Source organism: Passer domesticus, chromosome Z (assembly GCF_036417665.1).
Source record: "Passer domesticus isolate bPasDom1 chromosome Z, bPasDom1.hap1, whole genome shotgun sequence".
Lineage (NCBI taxonomy): Eukaryota > Metazoa > Chordata > Aves > Passeriformes > Passeridae > Passer > Passer domesticus.
Window position 1 is genome coordinate 33,458,629 of NC_087512.1, and position 18,587 is coordinate 33,477,215.

At 38.2% G+C, this 18,587-nt stretch overlaps 1 protein-coding gene across 9 annotated transcripts in view; it reads right to left on the minus strand.

Moving 5' to 3' along the window:
* Positions 1-2,514: 2,514 nt before the first annotated feature.
* The window catches only part of BNC2 (basonuclin zinc finger protein 2), a 335,545-nt gene continuing 319,472 nt past the window's right edge, over positions 2,515-18,587 (minus strand). For 7 of the 9 annotated variants that reach the window (XM_064403273.1, XM_064403274.1, XM_064403272.1 and 4 more), the window contains one exon: positions 2,515-13,963. In XM_064403273.1, the coding sequence (XP_064259343.1) occupies positions 13,303-13,963 (661 nt within the window). In that variant the 3' untranslated portion in view covers positions 2,515-13,302. Of the gene's footprint in view, positions 13,964-16,317; positions 16,349-18,587 lie in introns of all 9 variants that reach the window. The other 2 variants (XM_064403280.1, XM_064403278.1) reach the window with 2 other exon arrangements.

Here is an 18,587-nt window from a genome sequence, read left to right on the forward strand (position 1 = left end):
CTTCTCTGAGTATGAAAACCCTATGCTAGAAAAAAAGTTGGTTTAGGGGAATTCATGCCAATTATAGATGTGTTATGACAGATTAAAATATTATAATTATGCTTGGCTTCCATGCAGAACCGCATTGACACATGTATGACATTTAATAACACGGGAGGATAACCACATGCCTCAACAAAGGTTGACTTTCCCCCAAAGTTGGTCAACTTTTTTTTTTTCTGCCTTCTTCTCTCTTTTTCCTGCCTGCTGAAATAAGGAGCCGCATGTTTTTGAAGTATTTTGGGAAAGGAAAAAAAAAGGAAAAAAAAAGGAAAAAAAAGGAAAAAAAAGAAAAAAAAAGAAGAGTAAGGAAGAAAAGAAAGAGGGTAAAGGGTAAAACGACAAAAATAAAGGAGAGAGAGAATGTGTAAGAGGAGAAGGAGAAGGAGAAGGAGAAGGAGAAGGAGAAGGAGAAGGAGAAGGAGAAGGAGAAGGAGAAGGAGAAGGAGAAGGAGCAAGGGAAGTTCTGGCAAGAGAAGATCTGGGAAAGGAAGTTCTGGGAAGTTAGGGGAAGGGGAAGGGGAAGGGGAAGGGGAAGGGGAAGGGGAAGGGGAAGGGGAAGGGGAAGGGGAAGGGGAAGGGGAAGGGGAAGGGGAAGGGGAAGGGGAAGGGGAAGGGGAAGGGGAAGGGGAAGGGGAAGGGGAAGGGGAAGGGGAAGGGGAAGGGAAGGGAAGGGAAGGGAAGGGAAGGGAAGGGAAGGGAAGGGAAGGGAAGGGAAGGGAAGGGAAGGGAAGGGAAGGGAAGGGAAGGGAAGGGAAGGGAAGGGAAGGGAAGGGAAGGGAAGGGAAGGGAAGGGAAGGGAAGGGAAGGGAAGGGAAGGGAAGGGAAGGGAAGGGAAGGGAAGGGAAGGGAAGGGAAGGGAAGGGAAGGGAAGGGAAGGGAAAGTGGCATGTAATTTAGTGACATGAAACTGACAGCTGCAAGTCAGTAATAGATTAAAGGCGTTCAGCTTATAATTGAGCTATGTATGTCAGGCTGATTAAAAAGAGCAAATGAAATAAACACTCTCAAGACTTTATTTAGTGGACCTGAGGCAGACGTCTTGTATCCTCATAGCTCATGTCTCAAAACATAAACTAAATTTAAGCTGTAAAGTAGCTGGATCAGAAGGTGATGTCCTGTTTTTAGAGCTAGATATTTTCCAGAAAAATGGCTCCTGGGGAAGGCTGAAAAAGAAAGCACCATAGGAAAATCCTAAATCCATGAGAGTATATGTATTACTCACCAGTAACTTTTCTCAGTTCACAGTGCTTAGCAAATTCTGGATATTTGGCTTCTACTTTCCCTCTTTCTCACCCCCATATTCAGCTGGTGAGTCCAGTTGCCTCCATTTTGCTGAACAGGAAATGTGAGACAACTAAAAAAGTCTTACTGACTCTAGTCAAACACTGAGAAGACTCTTTAGAGGATGTTTGAAGAGAGGCTTATTTGCAAGCAGATATCCGTTCCCATCGTGTCAAACAGGACCGCTTGAATTTCAGCACATACGTGCATGCTTTGAGGCATCACCACCCCAGTGCTCAGCATTTTGTGGCACTTAACAAGCTGAGTTTATTTTAATGTTCCCTTGTAGTATGAATTAATATGAATCTTATTGCAACACAGTCTTCAACATACTTGTAGCATGGCCTTTTTACGTCTATGAGTGCAGAGCAATGGACAAAACTATCCTGAGACTATTTTGTTTTCTTTATTGATAAGAAGTGCAGTATGTAGAAAATTATTAGCACCATAAGAGTGGAGGCTAAACAAAAAGCATTTACCCCAGAGAATCTTACTCACATTTTCCTAGCTGACACAGATGTCCCTTAGAAGAAAACCATGAGTTAAATACTTCCTTAGCCAAAAATATTTTAACCCTGCAAATCGGTTTTTGAAACATCTCCCCACACTGCACCCTCTTCTAGTCAGCAAGGAGCACAAGGCCAACCAAGGACTCAAAGCTGAATTCTTTGGTGATAAAGTTTTATGTTACTGCCCTAGATTTACAGATAAAGCTTGGTGGGGCAAGCCAACTGGCCAATGTTCTCACCGTTTTAAAGTATGAGAAAATTCTTACCCAAACACTGACACTGGTGAGCTGTGTACCTCTGCTTTGAAAAGCAAAAAACAGGACTGAACTAGGACACCAAATCAGAGTTTGGCAAGACCTTTCACTTCCATTTTTTCATCTGTCAGACACAGATAAGCGTGAGCAATGTCCATCCTAAGGGTTTTTTGCAGACGGTCAGATGATTAAATTAGTGAGGCTGTAGGTTTCTGGATGCCACACTAAGTATGGCATTTCTAAGGAAATGTGTACAAGCTAGGGGGCAAAACAATTTTCCACAAAGCTTTAACCAATTCAATTTCTGGGAAGTATGCTAAACTCTTAAATGTACAAGAGGCATGTGCAAACTTGACCATATGTCTTTCTATGGAAATATGCTTGAATCAGTAAAAAATGAAGAAATAAAAGACAAAGTGACAAAAAGATCAGTGAGTGATAAATCTTTAATATAAAAATTGTACAAGAATTTTGATACAAATTACAAGAGGTATTTGGACAAAGTATGAGTAAAACTCCATTTATATCCCCAAAACCTTATGCATTTTATGCAAAAGACATATTGTAGGACTGTTACAGTACAGAAAATACAAGAAAAGAAATGTCAAATTAAAACAGGACTTTTAATTCCCTCAGATTACTCATGGAAAAAACTTGTTTAGATTACATACAATATTTATGAAGCTACTAATGTCACGATTATTAGATCAACATGATGCAAATTTTTGTATCCCCTTGTACAGCTATATTCCATAGTGCATGCTTTGGTTCTGCAGGCAGGACAGCAGAGCATTCACGTTTTGCTCACATTGAGATCAATCAGTGAAAATGAAAAACTTCCTCTATTCCAAACAGAGAAAGACCTTTGTAAAAAATGTCCATCAGGCCTTGACTCCACTGTTTCCTGTGCCTGGCTGGGATACCCCAGGAGCATGTCTTGACAAAGTCCACTGGATGAAGCCCAGCTTTGCCAGCCATCAGCAAGCTCTCCATTCTCTACACAGCAGCCCCCTTGCTGCTGCTGGTGCATCGCTGGTTGCCACAGGGGGTTGCAGCCAGGCTGTGAGAGCCCTCCCATGCCTACTGAGAAAGGGGTTTCCAGGCTTTATGCCTCTGTGACTGAACACACTGCCAGACCCCTAAGAACTTCCAAATACATGAAGGTTCAAATCCAGTTTATCTCAGTTTACATCTCCCTATGAACCTCATCTCTCCAGTTCAGGAGAACTGAAACACAGCAGACAGTTATAGAGGAAATCACTGTGTTTGACCTTCTATGTTAAAAGCTGTTAAAATGTCAATTGTGACAGTGAGCAAGAGCCTTCGGTCAAACAACGAAACTTCAAACTGCTTCAGCCATCCCTACAAAGAGTTATTTGTATAGGTACAAACAGGTTGCAGTGAACTGTTTGTGGTAAGTAAAAGTGTGTGGAATTTCAGCCAGGGTAAATGTAGATTGTGTTCAGATTCAGATTAACTTATTTGCACACCTGTTGCACATACATTGCACTGGAACGCAGATCACTCTTATAAACTGGAGAACTGGCAGGAGGCTTGAACTGAGAACACAAATGTTGCCCCATCAAAAACAAGCTACGTTCTGGGAAAGGAGCCCCATATGATATAGGAACCAAAGTTTGCACAAGAAAAAGCAGCATGCTGAATTTTGTTTTTTTAAATAGCTAAATGAAACACACACACATAGCAGTGGCCATTTTATTAACTTGCCACTTTACAAACAGTAACCATTTTTACAGATGGAATGCATAAAACTTTCCAAAATGAAGAACACTAGGAGGATGTGTTACTTTTCTGAGAGAATTTTAATGAGACACTGTCCTGGAATGAAAGTATAAGGGGTGGTAAAGCAAATGGGAAAATTAAAGGCAATGGCTGAAGGTTGTACAAGTATTTGTTAAAAAAAAAAAAAAAAAAAACTTAAAAAAAAATTCCAAATGTAAAATTATAGTTGAAAAATAATGAATAAATCTGCCTTTGTACAGCTTAGGTGTCCCTATTTATTTTGTAGGTCATTGGGTAAACTAAGAAGAACATCCTTAGAATCACAGTTCATGTGGCTACCGTACCATTTCACAGGTGTAATTGGGGCGGGATGCATTCTGCCCCATCAGTACAGGAGGTGGTGGGGGGACAGGGATGTGAAAATGTCTTGATCTGGATGTGACAACTGCATAATGCTCCCACACTCAGGCATGAACATGTGCATGCACAACTGCCACTGGTGCCCCAGAGCTGCTGTTCATAGCTTCTTGCATTTTGTGGCAGAACTGGACAGGTTGTAATTAACTATTGATGAGTTTGCCATCCTAACTGTGCATTATCCTCTGATCATTCTCAACCTTTTGTTTGACAATGGATGCCTTATAAAATCTTTATGCATCACTTAGCTAGTCTTGCTCTCTCTTTCTTCTCTAGAAATATAATTGTCCTGGATGCTTTTCTTAATTTTCCTAACATACTTGTGTCCAAATGTTTGAAGGAAGCAATGTACAAAATCTGTAGAACACCAGAAAAATCTCTCTACACATTCGATATTTACCTGACTCTTCCTGTTCTTTTACATTCATGAGGAAATATATATATATATACATACATACACACATGCATATACATATATATATATATACACACACCTATGTAAGTGTGATGGAAATGATAGAATTTTGCTTACTTATAATCTTAATTTTAAGGCTTCTTGTTCTGACACTGTGTCTCTTTCTCCTCTGTCTGTCACATTCGCACTCACATACATATTCACAAACACACACAAAGGACACAAGTTATTTCTTCAATCAGAACGTCCTCAGTTTTCACAAACAGCCTTGGAAATGGTACAGCAAGAAAGGCTGCCCCAAGCTCATCATCGCAGGTCAGCTCATCTGGCTGCTTCAACCTCCATCAGTGCCATGTACACATGGAGTTGACACGGGAACAGAGTCTGGGCTCAGCCTTTAGACTTCTGATACAAACAGGCCTCAGGAATTTGTCTGTTGGTTTCACCCTTGTAGCTTCTGATGAACTCGGAAGGAAAAGGAGGGAAATGATCAGTGACCTTTGACTGGTAAAAGACCTTAGCATATTTATGGTGGGCACCATCACCTCTGTTGCAGCAAACACCAAATTACCACACAGGGCTGTTGACAGTATTAGCATCTGAAACCAGCAAAGAGGTGCTGCAGCCAACCAATGCCATGGATTGATCCCAAAATGGCTGTGTTTAGATCTCTTGGTCTTGGACTTTGTCTGAAACCTATGTTTGACTTTTTGGTGCTGCACTTGCTGCCAGCACTGCTCAACCCACAGTGCCCAATGCTCACAGGTACACACAGGACCGGTGTTATGATCTTGGCATGGGAATGCTGCAGACCCTGCAAGAAAAGCATTCTTCAGCAGCTCCTCTGCCTACCTCAATTTTCAACTGCTATTCAGCAGTCAGAATGCACACAATAGAATGGAAGGGGAGTCACTCCAGTCAGGTACACTGGCTTCATGCACTTAAAATTTCTTAAAACATAGCATTGCTCTCAAGATACTTCACTATAAAACTCTCTCTCTTCTGATGGCCTATCTGAGAAGCATTTCTGGAGCCTGTACTTTTAGCAGTGCTCTTGCAAATGAAGGTATAAATCACAACAAAAATTCCTCCTTTCATGAGATCAGCAGATTGTATCTCAGATATGTTTATCTAAGATAAACTTTACTGAATTTCATGCTGACTTAAGCAGGAGATTTTCCTATGACAATAGAATGGGATATAGGGAATTGGCTTTCATGACAGGAACCCAAGAGGATGATATTGATCTGAAATTTGCCCAGGGATGGGCTAAACCAGTTAAAAAAATAGACTGTGCATCCTGTTTGACACTGAACCTATGCAGCAAGACATGTAGCAAATTCAAACAACTATTTCTAGCAGGCACAGTATGGCTTATGCCAATACAAAGCAATTAGTTGCTACATAAGCAGACAAAAGTGCCATTACAGACAGTATTTCTCAGCTGACCTTTTGCTAAGAAGCCATCTTGTTACTGTCTACCTGATAGCTCGATAGAGCAGCCAGTGGCAGCCTTGGGCTTCCCAAAGACAAATCAAAGTGTTCCAGATGGGACTTCCCTTCACTCACTGCAAATGTGTGTGCATATTTGTGTGCGAGTGTGTGTGTCTGCATGTGTGTGTGTGTTAGGGAATGGGGAGGGAAAGCCTGGTTCTTACACTCAATTTCGCCTTCACAGGGGATAAACAGGCAATTACACATCCTTTTATATTTGATGGCCAAGTGCTGAACTTGAAAGCACACTATTAGTTTGTGTCCCTTCAGGGCCAGTGCAATAAGTAGCCAGGAGAGCTGGGGCTAAGGAAGAGAGGGTGTTGTCTGCTGTTAGTGTGACAGTCTTGTCAGCAGCATTCACATTACTGGAAGGTAATAAAGTGACAAGTAAGTTATTAGAAAGATATGAGGTGAAATTGAACTGAAGCTTCTTGCTGCTCAGCTCAGTTTTTTTCCTGCTTTGTAATGGGCCACTATTTGTTACAAAACAAGCCTTGTCTTGAGATCTTATATAAAAAAAGAAATATTTATTCTTTGCAGGAAAGGTCACATGAATTTACAACATCACACTTTAAAGGAGAGGAATGGGAAAATAGTTTCATGACAACTACAGCTGCTATTTAAAAAAACACAGTGTCATCATAATGAACAATAATACTGGCAAAAGTCAGAGGACTTGTCAAAAACATGTCCATTTTTTAACCCTTTGGTGGTCCAGAACCATTTTCATTTAAGTGTCAGTGCCAAACATAACAGCAACAGTATTGGGATATACATGATCAATATACCTTGATCAAAAAATCAAACCTGTCATTCAATATCATGACTTGAACAGAGAAAACAAGCCACACAAGACTGGTTAACTACAAACTCCAGATAATACTACTTATGTAAAATAGTTGCTACTTCACTCTGTTAACAGCCATTTTAAAGGCAGTGACAATGCTGCAGTGTTGGCAGGAAGAGACAGAAACCATGAGACTGGAACAGACATGTATTTGGGCAAACATGTGGGTGAAAGGTTCAGTCCATCATATGATGTTACTCTGTTCCTGAAGTAGAAATGGGCATGGAAAAGAGTTCCTTTTATGTCCCTACAGAACAGGAGAAAAAAGCTCAACTCATCATGTGGCAACAGCAGGATATGCTGATGCTTATCTAGCAAAGTAGCACTACAGTCACTGTTTTGTTAAGTTACTATAGCAGCAAAGTCTTTTCCTTATGTCACTACATAAGGAAAAAAAAAAACCAACAAAACTAAGAAGGAACTGAAATATACCAGCTGCCATCATGTGTCTGCCATTCACCTTTTCCCCACAGAGAACTCCTGCTGCCTCCTTGCCCTTCGTACAGACACCTTTGCTTCTCTTTTCAAATAAAAAGAGTGATTCTGTTAACCCAAAAAGAAAAGTGACAAAAACATTCTGGGGACTGAAGAAGTAACAGTTCTGTTCATGCATGTGGCAAAAAAACTTAGAGGAGCATGTGTTCACTCCCTGACCACACACATTCCCTTCCTTATAATTTACTCTGCCACCAATGTTGCTGTCAAAATGTCCTGCAGAATTTGAGTAGAAATACATTTGTAAAAATATGTCCTATTTTCTGACAGCACCTGACATCCTTAATGACCACCATGTGAAAAATGGGTTGACATCAAGCATTTTGATTACAAAATATCATACACATTGAAAGAGAAATTTTTGGAAATAAATCCCTGGTCTTGAAAATGGTTCCTATCTCTGGAACAGATCAGACCTTGAATTAGCATATTTGTGAGCTTTCATGATACCCACACAGCTCTTTGTCTTGTTTCTTTTACATTCCTACCCCATATACTTAGCTATGTTAGATCCTCAACTGGGTTGGAAAGGCTAAAACTCAGGGAAACCTCAAGTGCATCCTGGGAGCCCCACTTCCTATTAATTGTACTAGACCAAATCAACTGAGGTACTGACCACTGCTGTCAGCTACTTCACAGAACCTGACTCTACTAACTTTTCCTACACAGTTCCTTTTTTGGGGGATGGAATGGGAAACATATAGGTAATGGAAAATGTATAAACTTGTGGAACAGGCAGAAAGAGTACACTTTCAGTTCCACAACAGGAGGAAGGGAGACATGGAAGAAGGGAGACAGAGAGGGAAGAAGAGAGGTGGAAAGGGAAGAAGAGAGGGAGAGACAGAAGAAGGCAGGCAGGAAGGCAGGCAGGCAGGAAGGCAGGCAGGCAGGAAGGAAGGAAGGAAGGAAGGAAGGAAGGAAGGAAGGAAGGAAGGAAGGAAGGAAGGAAGGAAGGAAGGAAGGAAGGAAGGAAGGAAGGAAGGAAGGAAGGAAGGAAGGAAGGAAGGAAGGAAGGAAGGAAGGAAGGAAGGAAGGAAGGAAGGAAGGAAGGAAGGAAGGAAGGAAGGAAGGAAGGAAGGAAGGAAGGAAGGAAGGAAGGAAGATACACTGAAGTTTACCCATGGCAAACAAGTTACAGAATTTCTTCTGTGTAAAATCTCTACAGATCCCTAGGAAACATACAAATTTTATGAGCTCAGACATGAAAAGCCTTTGAGAGATCTTTAAGAGCAGTGTCCATCTGCTATTAAGGTTTTTAATCTATATCTTTCACATTTTGTCAAATTGAGCTGTGACTCAGTGACAGTGCTTATACCATGTGTGCATGTCTACAGAGTCACCACAGTATCAGCTACAATTTAAAAGGCAAGGTTAAAATCTCAGGCATAACAAAATGTTCCTGATTGAGATATAGCTCAGAAAAATTGACTAAATATTTTAAGGTGTGCAAAAATATTTATGAGTTAAATTAGCTCTTTACTAATACCAGCCAATTGGACCTCACAGGGGCACACTTATGGGCAAAATCATATTAGTATTAGTGATAGTCTAACAGACTGAAACATAAGTAGGTAAGTGATATGATATGTGTGAGGCTAAAAAGTTAGAAGGGTCTACCAGGGTTGTTAAAACTCATGGTTTCCAATCTTGTGCTTTGACTGTGCTGTTTTCCTTCCAAATTTTCGTACAGTTTTTCAAAAGACACCTAGTGATTAACCATTAACATATGCTTTCCTGACACACCATACCCCACAACCCTCACAATGAAAATAAAAATCCTAAACAACTTCCAGACAAATAGTTCTGTTTCTAAAGGAGATTCAGTACAGTTATCTTCTAATTGCAGACAAAGTTTTTTGATATTTACAGAAAAATACAACTACCTTGAATAAAACAGTGAAACAATATGGAAAGAGTGACCACAATAACTACAGGAACCAAAAAAGAAGGAACAAACTCCATGTAAAGAGAAGAGGATCTTCCTCAAAGCTGGTCTAGTTCTTGTAAAATGGTTTAGACTGACAGGTTTGGAAACCGAAGGAATAGCCACAGATTTGTGATAACATAAACAACTGCACAGTACTTATCATGTCATCACACCATTACAGGCCATGTTCTGTGCTGAAGAGATGAAATGTTTGGTCATTATTACTGCACTCTGGGTCTCTGCTGAGATCACTCAGAAATGCTGCTTTCAGTAAAACCAAGCTGCTATGCCAGAGCCCCTTTATGAATTTTTCAGATAATGTCAGATGATATAAATTCCACCACAAGAACAATTCTTATAAATACAGATTCTCATAGAGATGCATGCTAAGTTGAAAGGAGGGGAATGCCATTCAATTCAAAGGAAATGTAAGTGTCCTTCTAAAGAAAAAGACTGTTCTGACATTAGTATCACTAACACTGAAGAAATTACTTTTGCCAAGATTTGCCTAAAAATAACAGTAAGTAGTGTTCTGTCCACAAGACAGGGATGATATTGTCTACATAGCTTAAGCAAAATCTGAATGAAATTAAAAACAGGACTTGTGAGGTCCTAACAGTTTTTGGAGGCTTATCTTTTTTCCTTACTTTTTACTATGTGCTGTTAAATTTTCTGTAATAAACAGATTTTTTTTTTCTTCTATGTCAATAATCTGCTGAGTTTATCTACACGTGATATGTAAATTTTCAAACAAGCTTACCAAACCCATTTGACCTCTAACAGAATCATAGTGAAATAAGAATGCTGAACAGTGATTCATTCAGTGAGGAATTCTTTATATACCTCAAATGCGTTTTTCATTTAAAAAATTATATTTATTTTACCGTGCATACTACAAAAGAGTGGGGGTTTTTTTCCTGTATATATAATTCCATTTGAGTTCTTTTATTTCTTAGACTTTCTGTATTACTTATTCCTATTAGCCTGGGAGGAGAGATGAGAGTGCAGTACAGGTAACACTACAAAGGTTCATGTGTTTTGGAAAAATGCTCCCTTACTGTTCTAATTTCCCTTTCTCGCAAACACACTGAGCTTGCACAACATAAAACAAAACAAAGCAGATCACTCAATTTAACAAGGCAAAGTAGTTGAGATTTTGAGGAAAATAAAATAGATGAAAGAAAAATGTCAGTGAAACAGCTTACTTTTTTTCTATAAAGTTTCTTTTTGATAAACCAGAAGGTAAATTTTTCTTACAGTATCTGTGGAATTCACAAATGTTTTCAGGGCTTCATGAGTGCACAAAATAAAAAAACCCAAAACGTTCAGAGGCTTGTAACTCATAGGAACATAGTGAGAATTAATTTAGAAATTATTTTCTTTTATTTTCTACAAAAGGAAATACTGATTTATTAGATATTGATTCCTACTTTTGGAAACAAAAATACTGAAATGCATTAAAAGTACTAAAAAAGAGGAAACCTATATTAAGAATTTCCTCTAGAAAATGTAATAAGAGTTAAGTACTGAAGTGGACCTAAAAAGTAAGAATAATCAAAATGCACAACAAAACAATACAGCGACAAGCTGAAACAATGGAGCATTTCTGACTCTTTGCTAAGAATAATGTTCTGGGTCAGTAAATACAGAAAAGGAACACATTCTCACTGAAGGAATATTTTATTGTATGCTGAAATATCCCTTAGGGGTTGCTTTGTTTGTTTCTTTTTGATTTTGTTACTTTTATTTGTTTTGTAAAGAAAAGTCTACAACACACATCCTAATGGCTTTGGCTGTAGATTGAGCTTAAGTAAATACCATCTCTCTGTCAGTATGTTGTGGTAACTAAGGCTGCCAGTGTGGTTTACCAGCTCAAGCAACATGTGTAAACATCGGAAACAAAAAACTGCGGAGGGCAGCCTCTTTTCTCTCTGCCTTTCTCAATTGCTTGCTCCTTCTCTGTCTTCTGGTTGGGCTCGCTCTCTTGCTCACTATATTTCTTGGAATTTTGTTATTTTCTGACAAATCATGCGAGTGAAACACAAAACATTAACACAACTAGACATCCTTTTTCTCTGTCTTCTAATTTTATCCAAAGGGAAAGTCACTCAATAAAAATTCCAGCATATATTTTCAGAGCTACTAAGTGCTTCTGCCAATAATTTCTTTTGATTTTTTCTATAAAACATGCCTTAATCATACTACAGCACTTTCCATTGCAAAAAAGACAACTTTACAGAACAACATAGTTAATATTTTTTCCCTGTTTGTTTTGATTCTTTTTTTAAACACCACAAAAATCCAGGCTATAATAAGAAGCACACAAAATTATATTCATCTTTGTTCTGTGACAAGTAGTATCAGCATTTGTATCCCCAAATATTATGCATGTCTGACAAAAAAAAATTTCTACTGTTTCACATGACAAAATTCTGGGGTTTTTTTTCACTTTTATGCAATGTAGTATGTAAGGAATAAGGATGCACTCTTGTTTCTAGTAATAATTGGCACTTGGAAAAAGCACCAAGAATTCTGTATTTCACTTTATCCCTGTTCCCTCCCCAGTATTCTTCGGTGTGTAGTCCAAAAAGTACAACTGTGGATATGGTGAATAACTACATTTTCTTTTTTCAAAATGTGTGCAAAGTTGGCACTTTTGTATTAACACTAAACACTAATACTCTTTGTTTGGCATTCATGCCCTCGTACTGACCAGATCACTTTTATCTAAGTGTATTTTTTTAAAGACACTTACTGAAAATATGGCAATAGTTTAAGAAAAAAAAAAGCATGGATATTATTACACATCCCCTTGTAGTGTACGAAAAAGTGCATGACTGGATTTATGTAATAGTACAAGACAAAAAAACTGTATCAAATCAGGTACTGTAAAGCATGCCAGCACCTCTGTTTTACTTATATCTAGCAGGTAGTTAAAACAAGACCGTGGTTCTTTTAAAAATGTGCATTAAAGCTAACATAAATGAGTAAAACTAGGCAGCAAACTATTTTTCCTGCTTATCTAACAGCTGAATGTAACTGTAAAAATTAAGCAAAAAAATTAGAGTTAAACCACCATCAATACAATTGTTTTACATCATAGGCCTGTCAAGGCTCAATATATATATACAAGTGTAACAGCCATGCTTAGTAGAACGTTATCCCCAATGCTTAGAAGACACAAAGACAACTAAGTAGATTGTTTTTTCTTTCTCTTTTTGTTGTTTGCAATTTTTTTTTTTATTTTTGGGGGGATTTTTTTGTGTGATTTTTTTTGTTGTTCTTTTTTGTTCTTTTTTTTTTGTTTTTTTGTTTTGGGTTTTTTTTGTTGGGTTTTTTTTTTCAGGCAAAAGTTAAGGGAAGAACAAACTGGCTCTTTGGAGATGACCAAGAACATTCTAACAGAGCTAGGGACAACTGCAGTTTTTCTATTTGTTTGATGTTTGTTTGGTTTTTTTGTTTGGTTTTCTTTTTTTATTATTTTTTTTTTTTATGAAGGGTCTCTTCCCCCAAATTAAAGGTCCTACGTTTTTGTTTTTATCAAAAAAATATAAAAGAAAAAAACCCCAACAACCAAGAAAGGGGAAAAAGCACCTGGTGTTTTTTTCTTTTGTTAAAAAAGAAAAGAAAAAAATTATATATATATATGTATACTTGTGTGTGTGTGTATATATACATATACATGTATATATATGTATATATATGTATATATATATATACATATACATATATATATATACATATATATATATATATATATATATATATATATATATATATATATATATATATATATATAAAAAGGGAGACTCTATACGGCAGTTCAGATGTAGTGGGCCCTCTCTGAGAGCTGGCATTATGCTGTGTCCATCCTTGACCTAATCTACTGAAGTGAAAGGAATGTTTTTATGCAGATTGGGGTTCTGGCTGTGCCGGTTTCGGCTACGGACAGAGGAGAACATCATGTTGCACCCAGGGACTTTGCACTTGTGCATTTCTCGCAAGTGCACTGTTTTGTAGTGCACTCTGAGGGTTCCCTTGTTGCTGTACATTTTGTGGCAAATGTTACACATTATCCCACCGTTGCTCACCGAAACACTGTTGAACATGAGGGATCCTGGGACATCGGTGCCCATACCTACAGCTAAGGCAGGGGCATCTGCTTTATGGGCAGATTCCCCGCTGTCACTTGCCCCATCGACGTCGTCCAGGAGAATACCCTCATCGCTTCCTGCATCAGATTCTCTTGAGGAATGGATACTGCTGCTGGACTGGATGCTGGAGGTGGTGCTCAGGTCTAGTACCATATAGTCTTCTGCCATGCCCCTGCCGTACCCATTCATATGGGAATCCTCAGTGCCAGCAGGCGAGGAGGTGTCTTCCCTTATGTCAAGCCCCATCTGATGCTGAGCGCCATATATCTTCACCAAAAATTCATCGCGGAGGTCCTTACTAAGAGAAGGCTGTGAAGTGTCCAAGCCCATGTCATCCAGTTCTTTGGTCAACAGTTTACGATGCAGGTTTATGTTAGCACTGTGTCTGGGAAAGGAAGAGGGAAGGGAGAAAAGGAAAAATGTACAGTATTTTTTATTAAATATACATTAAACAAGCACAAAATCCAAATTATGATTTATTGATAATTTTTCATTAAAATATTCTTTATCCATGTTGCTTTGAAATTTCAGTTTTCTATAAGTGGACAAATTGCAACAAAAAAACTAAACAAAACAATCAAATTTCCCCATTAGTGTTTTTTGTGTTAGCTGCTGCACCTCAACATTAGTCTCCAACAACAGCTACAGCCCTTTTATTTGAAATTTAAAAAATAATAAATTGTACTAGCAGAAAATACAAAATGCTCTTCTTGATTCCTGAATCCCTGCTGACTTTCTTTCTCTTCAAGAGGCAAAAATATTAATATATGGAATATATTAATGTGTGTCTAGCTATGTCTTTAGATGCTTATTCATACATACATACGTAAAAAGATGTATATGTGTATATATATGTGTATATATATATATGTATATATATATATATATATATATATATACACACACACACACACTCACATAACTCTGTAAGTGAAATATTGGAGGAGAGTAAAATAAAGGTAACCGAATAAGGCATTGTCAGAAGTCCTGATTCTAGTAATTTAATTCTCGGGCAAAGGGATTCAGAATCAGGCCAAACCAAGATGAAGAAGACTTGAAGCGTTTAAGAGAACAAGTCTTTGAAATTTACATGTAGGTTTCTGAAAATCTTAGCCAAAGTTAGTGGTTTCATCCTTCTAAGTTGTCACTGCTACTCCTCCCTGTCCTTTTCCCTGTACTGTCTGCATGCAGTGCTGATTGACTCAAGCAGTGTAATGTCCAGTAAAAAAACTCCTATTAATGGCGGTGAGAACTTTGCCCCAAATCAATCAAAAAACTTATGCATGGTTTGGTTTAGTTATTTGCTGAAGTTACTGCAGATATTCAAGACAATGGAAAACTGTCCGTGATGGAGGTGAATTTTAAACCAGATCCCAAGAGCTGTAAATTAGAAGACTCTCAAGTGTTCTACAGGATCTGGGCCTTTGCTCTCAAGAAATAAAACTCTACGTTTGCAAACATGTAAACTTTTGGGTTAGTAAATGTGTAAAATAGCCTATTATTTGAAACTGCATTCTACTCTCCGCTTTTGGCATTGGCTTTACTCATCCACTGCAGTAGAACCTCACTGATTTGCAGTAGTGTCAGGAAACCCTCTTTTTAAAACTGCATTTTCTGAATTAATGATGCAACCAACAAACATGACAGATATCAAAGACCTCTGAACGCAGAACATGCTCATTTTGCTGAAGCGCTTAAGTGTAGAGAAATCAGTGTAAAGTTTTCAGTAATAGAAAACTTTAGGGTTCAGTTTTCAGAATGTGCAGCATTGCTGAGGAAATTACAAATATTTATTCAGTTTCTTTGGAGGGTGACTTGAATTTTGAGTCAGCAAAAAAAGAATTAGCGAAGTTCTACTGCATAACATTCTTTGCAAGCTAAGGACCCAAACCCGCAATTTACAACATGCAGACTCACCAGTCTGTCTGCCCATTATAAATTGCAGATCAGAGCCCAAATGTAGGAGGGAAAAGAAGAGGTGGGGGGGAGCAGGAGGAGGGTGGGGAAAGAGAGAGGGAGAGAGAGAGAGAGAGAGAATTTTAACATAGAAATAGCTTAATTTGCAAAAAGCACTAGGTACAAAATTGGCAAGGGAAGACATAACAATGATCAAATATTTTACAAATATTTTACAGACATTCAGGTCCTTCATTAACAAAAATGGGAGAAGAGGAACAATAGCTATTAGCAATATTTCCTTATTGGAAGCTTTTATTTTAAGATACCCTTTGAAACATACCTCTCAACCAACGGAAGTCCCAAACAGGGTACAGAAATACAATGTAAATAAATAAAACAAATGCAAATCTAGGAAGATTAAATTGATGTGGAGTAAATTTCTGTAATTTTCTAACATTTACTTTATGATTCATTTATCTGTTGCACATAACTTAAGGGAGTAAACAAAGAGCAATAAAACTAATTTGTCCCATTCACCTGCAAATGCAGGTAACTGTTCTCTGACATAAAACTGATACTGAAATATAATTTAATTGAATTGTGTGTGCTTGGGATGCAATTATTCCAGTGAGGGAGTGTTCTAGAACAGAGGATTTTTGTCCTAATGAGAGACAGTTGAGAGGTACGGGCAAGGGCAGAAAAAGTGGAGAGTATTTCTTGCTTTTGTCCCACATGGGAAATACTCTTTTCACACAAGCAAATATAGCACCATTGCTTTTTTGAGGCATGGAAGTGTAATAATGCATATCCCCACACTGCACTTAGGAAGGCTGAGCTTACCTTGTGATAAGATCAGCTTTCTAATCTTTTGCTAAATTGAGATCACAAAAGAGAGAGAGAGGAGTGGAGAAAAGAGAAAGAAAGGGGGAGGGGGAGAAGAGAGAAAGAGAAAGAGAGAGAGAGAGAGAGAGAGAGAGAGAGAGAACAAATTCACATTCCAATCCAGACATATCTGGTTAAAAAAATTCTGAAAAAATCTGAAACCAATAAAACACAGACTTTAAAAAAAGTCTTGATTATGAACCTGGTTTTTGTCAGCTGTAATATCACTTATACTGTTGTCCTGATGGATACGGACTCAATCACACAATACAGAAATCATAAAGCAAATTAATCAAAGCATATTCACACCATACCCATTATTATCCACAAAAGAGTTCTGAATAGATGCATGCAGTGCATATACATGAATGATAAACAGTAGTCCTGATGGTCCCTTGCCTTCCTGGTTTCAGATGGAATATAGCTCCATGTTAAGTTGCTAAGTGCAGTACAGGAAACGCTTACTGTGAAGGCCTGTCCACACTGGCCAGAGTTATTAAATGACCGTAAAAGCACATTTATGCTAATCATCATAAGGCTAACTGCAAACTATTCATAAAGTACTCATGTGTGTACTTGTAATTTCTCCCCTTCTCTCCTTCTTCACTCCTGTGTGATGGGAATTTGTTTCAGCATACGAGCTAGTTAGGATAACTGTAACTGTAGCTTCCATGCATTTGTGTCTACTATTTCCTTGGTTTTCTGCTGAGAAAAATAACAGTCAGGCATGCAGTGAAAAAAACTTCAGCATTCACTAAATGAAGAAATAAGAATAAACTGCCATGTTAAGAGGGAACACCAAGCCCCAGATAGACAAAGGCCATTCTGAGAAAGACCAGTGTAAGGATGCAAACTCTGCTGATGCTCTGATAAGAAGAGATGCCTCCCTTATTAAATTCTCACTTACAGCAGTAACAATCAGTAATCTAGTTAAAGTATGTACCAGCCCATAATATCTGTCAGGCAAACGATGTGCAGAAATGTGCGGACCAGTTCTGGCACCCTGCTCAGTAGTGTCCCTTTTCCGCTGTCAGCAGTACTGTTGGATTCTCCTAATATAATTACATTGACTTTTATTCAATTAAGTGCCATTCCTAGCCTTAAAAAGAAGCTACTTTATCAATTGATTCAGGTGTAATGCAATAATAAAGATGAACTCATGGCAGTGCATTAGCTCTGCTGTTCATAACTTCTGAACATAGGTTCATTCATAGCAGTCGATTTCCATTATGCAACCACAGTTCAAAAGAATTGATTCTTTTACATTCATTTCTTAATCTATTTTACTTGTGCTTAATACTGTCCCTAAATATCATATGTGAAAACATTCTAGTGGAGCAAGAGGTATGAGTTGTGAAAAAAAAAATCATTTATTTAGATACTGAAGTTTTGAAATCTTACTAAAAACCCCAAAGTTTCAGACCCCTTTTGCATACTGAACAGAGATTTTCCACCCTAATCCAACCCTTTCTCTTCTGCTTTGTCACTCCCAAACCCTAGGAGTCCCCTACAAGCCCTCAGCTAGTGCTAACCACCTGTCATCTTGTTCATCTGCTCCTCCCCATGACACCTAAAGTTTCTTGCTTCAGCTATTCTGTTCCCTGATGTGATTTACAAAGCTCCTTACATCTTCCTCCTCTGCTCCCAGGTATGTGTAAACAATGGTCCCAGAGTAAGCAGAGGTACAGCTTGGGCAGAGTGATTTGTGCCAATGCATGAACACTACCATCAAATAGACAGAAATCTTGAAGCAAAATATGCCAAAACCTGCTGAACTTCAGCTTGCCATGGCTGCATTACTTCTCATACCTCAGGTAGCTAATTTAAGGCCATCTCCGGTGTCATTCGCAACACCACAACTGCTGCTGTATCTCCAGGGAAATGAACTTAAAGAACATAAATTATTGGGAGAAATAAATATATGTATATGAAATAAAATATTTTACTTAATTAAATCCTTTGAAAGCCTCTGGACTTCCTAGATTGCTCATTTGTATATCAACTACCAGAATGGCATTTGATCCTCACAGTGGAAATGTTGTATAAAGACAACTGGTGGTGATTGAAGTCTTCCAGACAGAAATATGCCATCAAATGAGTTTAACTAAAGGCATATCTCACTGTATTTCAGTTACTATACCTATCAGTTCCTAGGCAACAAGGGATGGTGAAGAGGGTTTGCTCTGAAAATACTATCTGGAGCAAAGAATAGGTCTGTACTACATGTC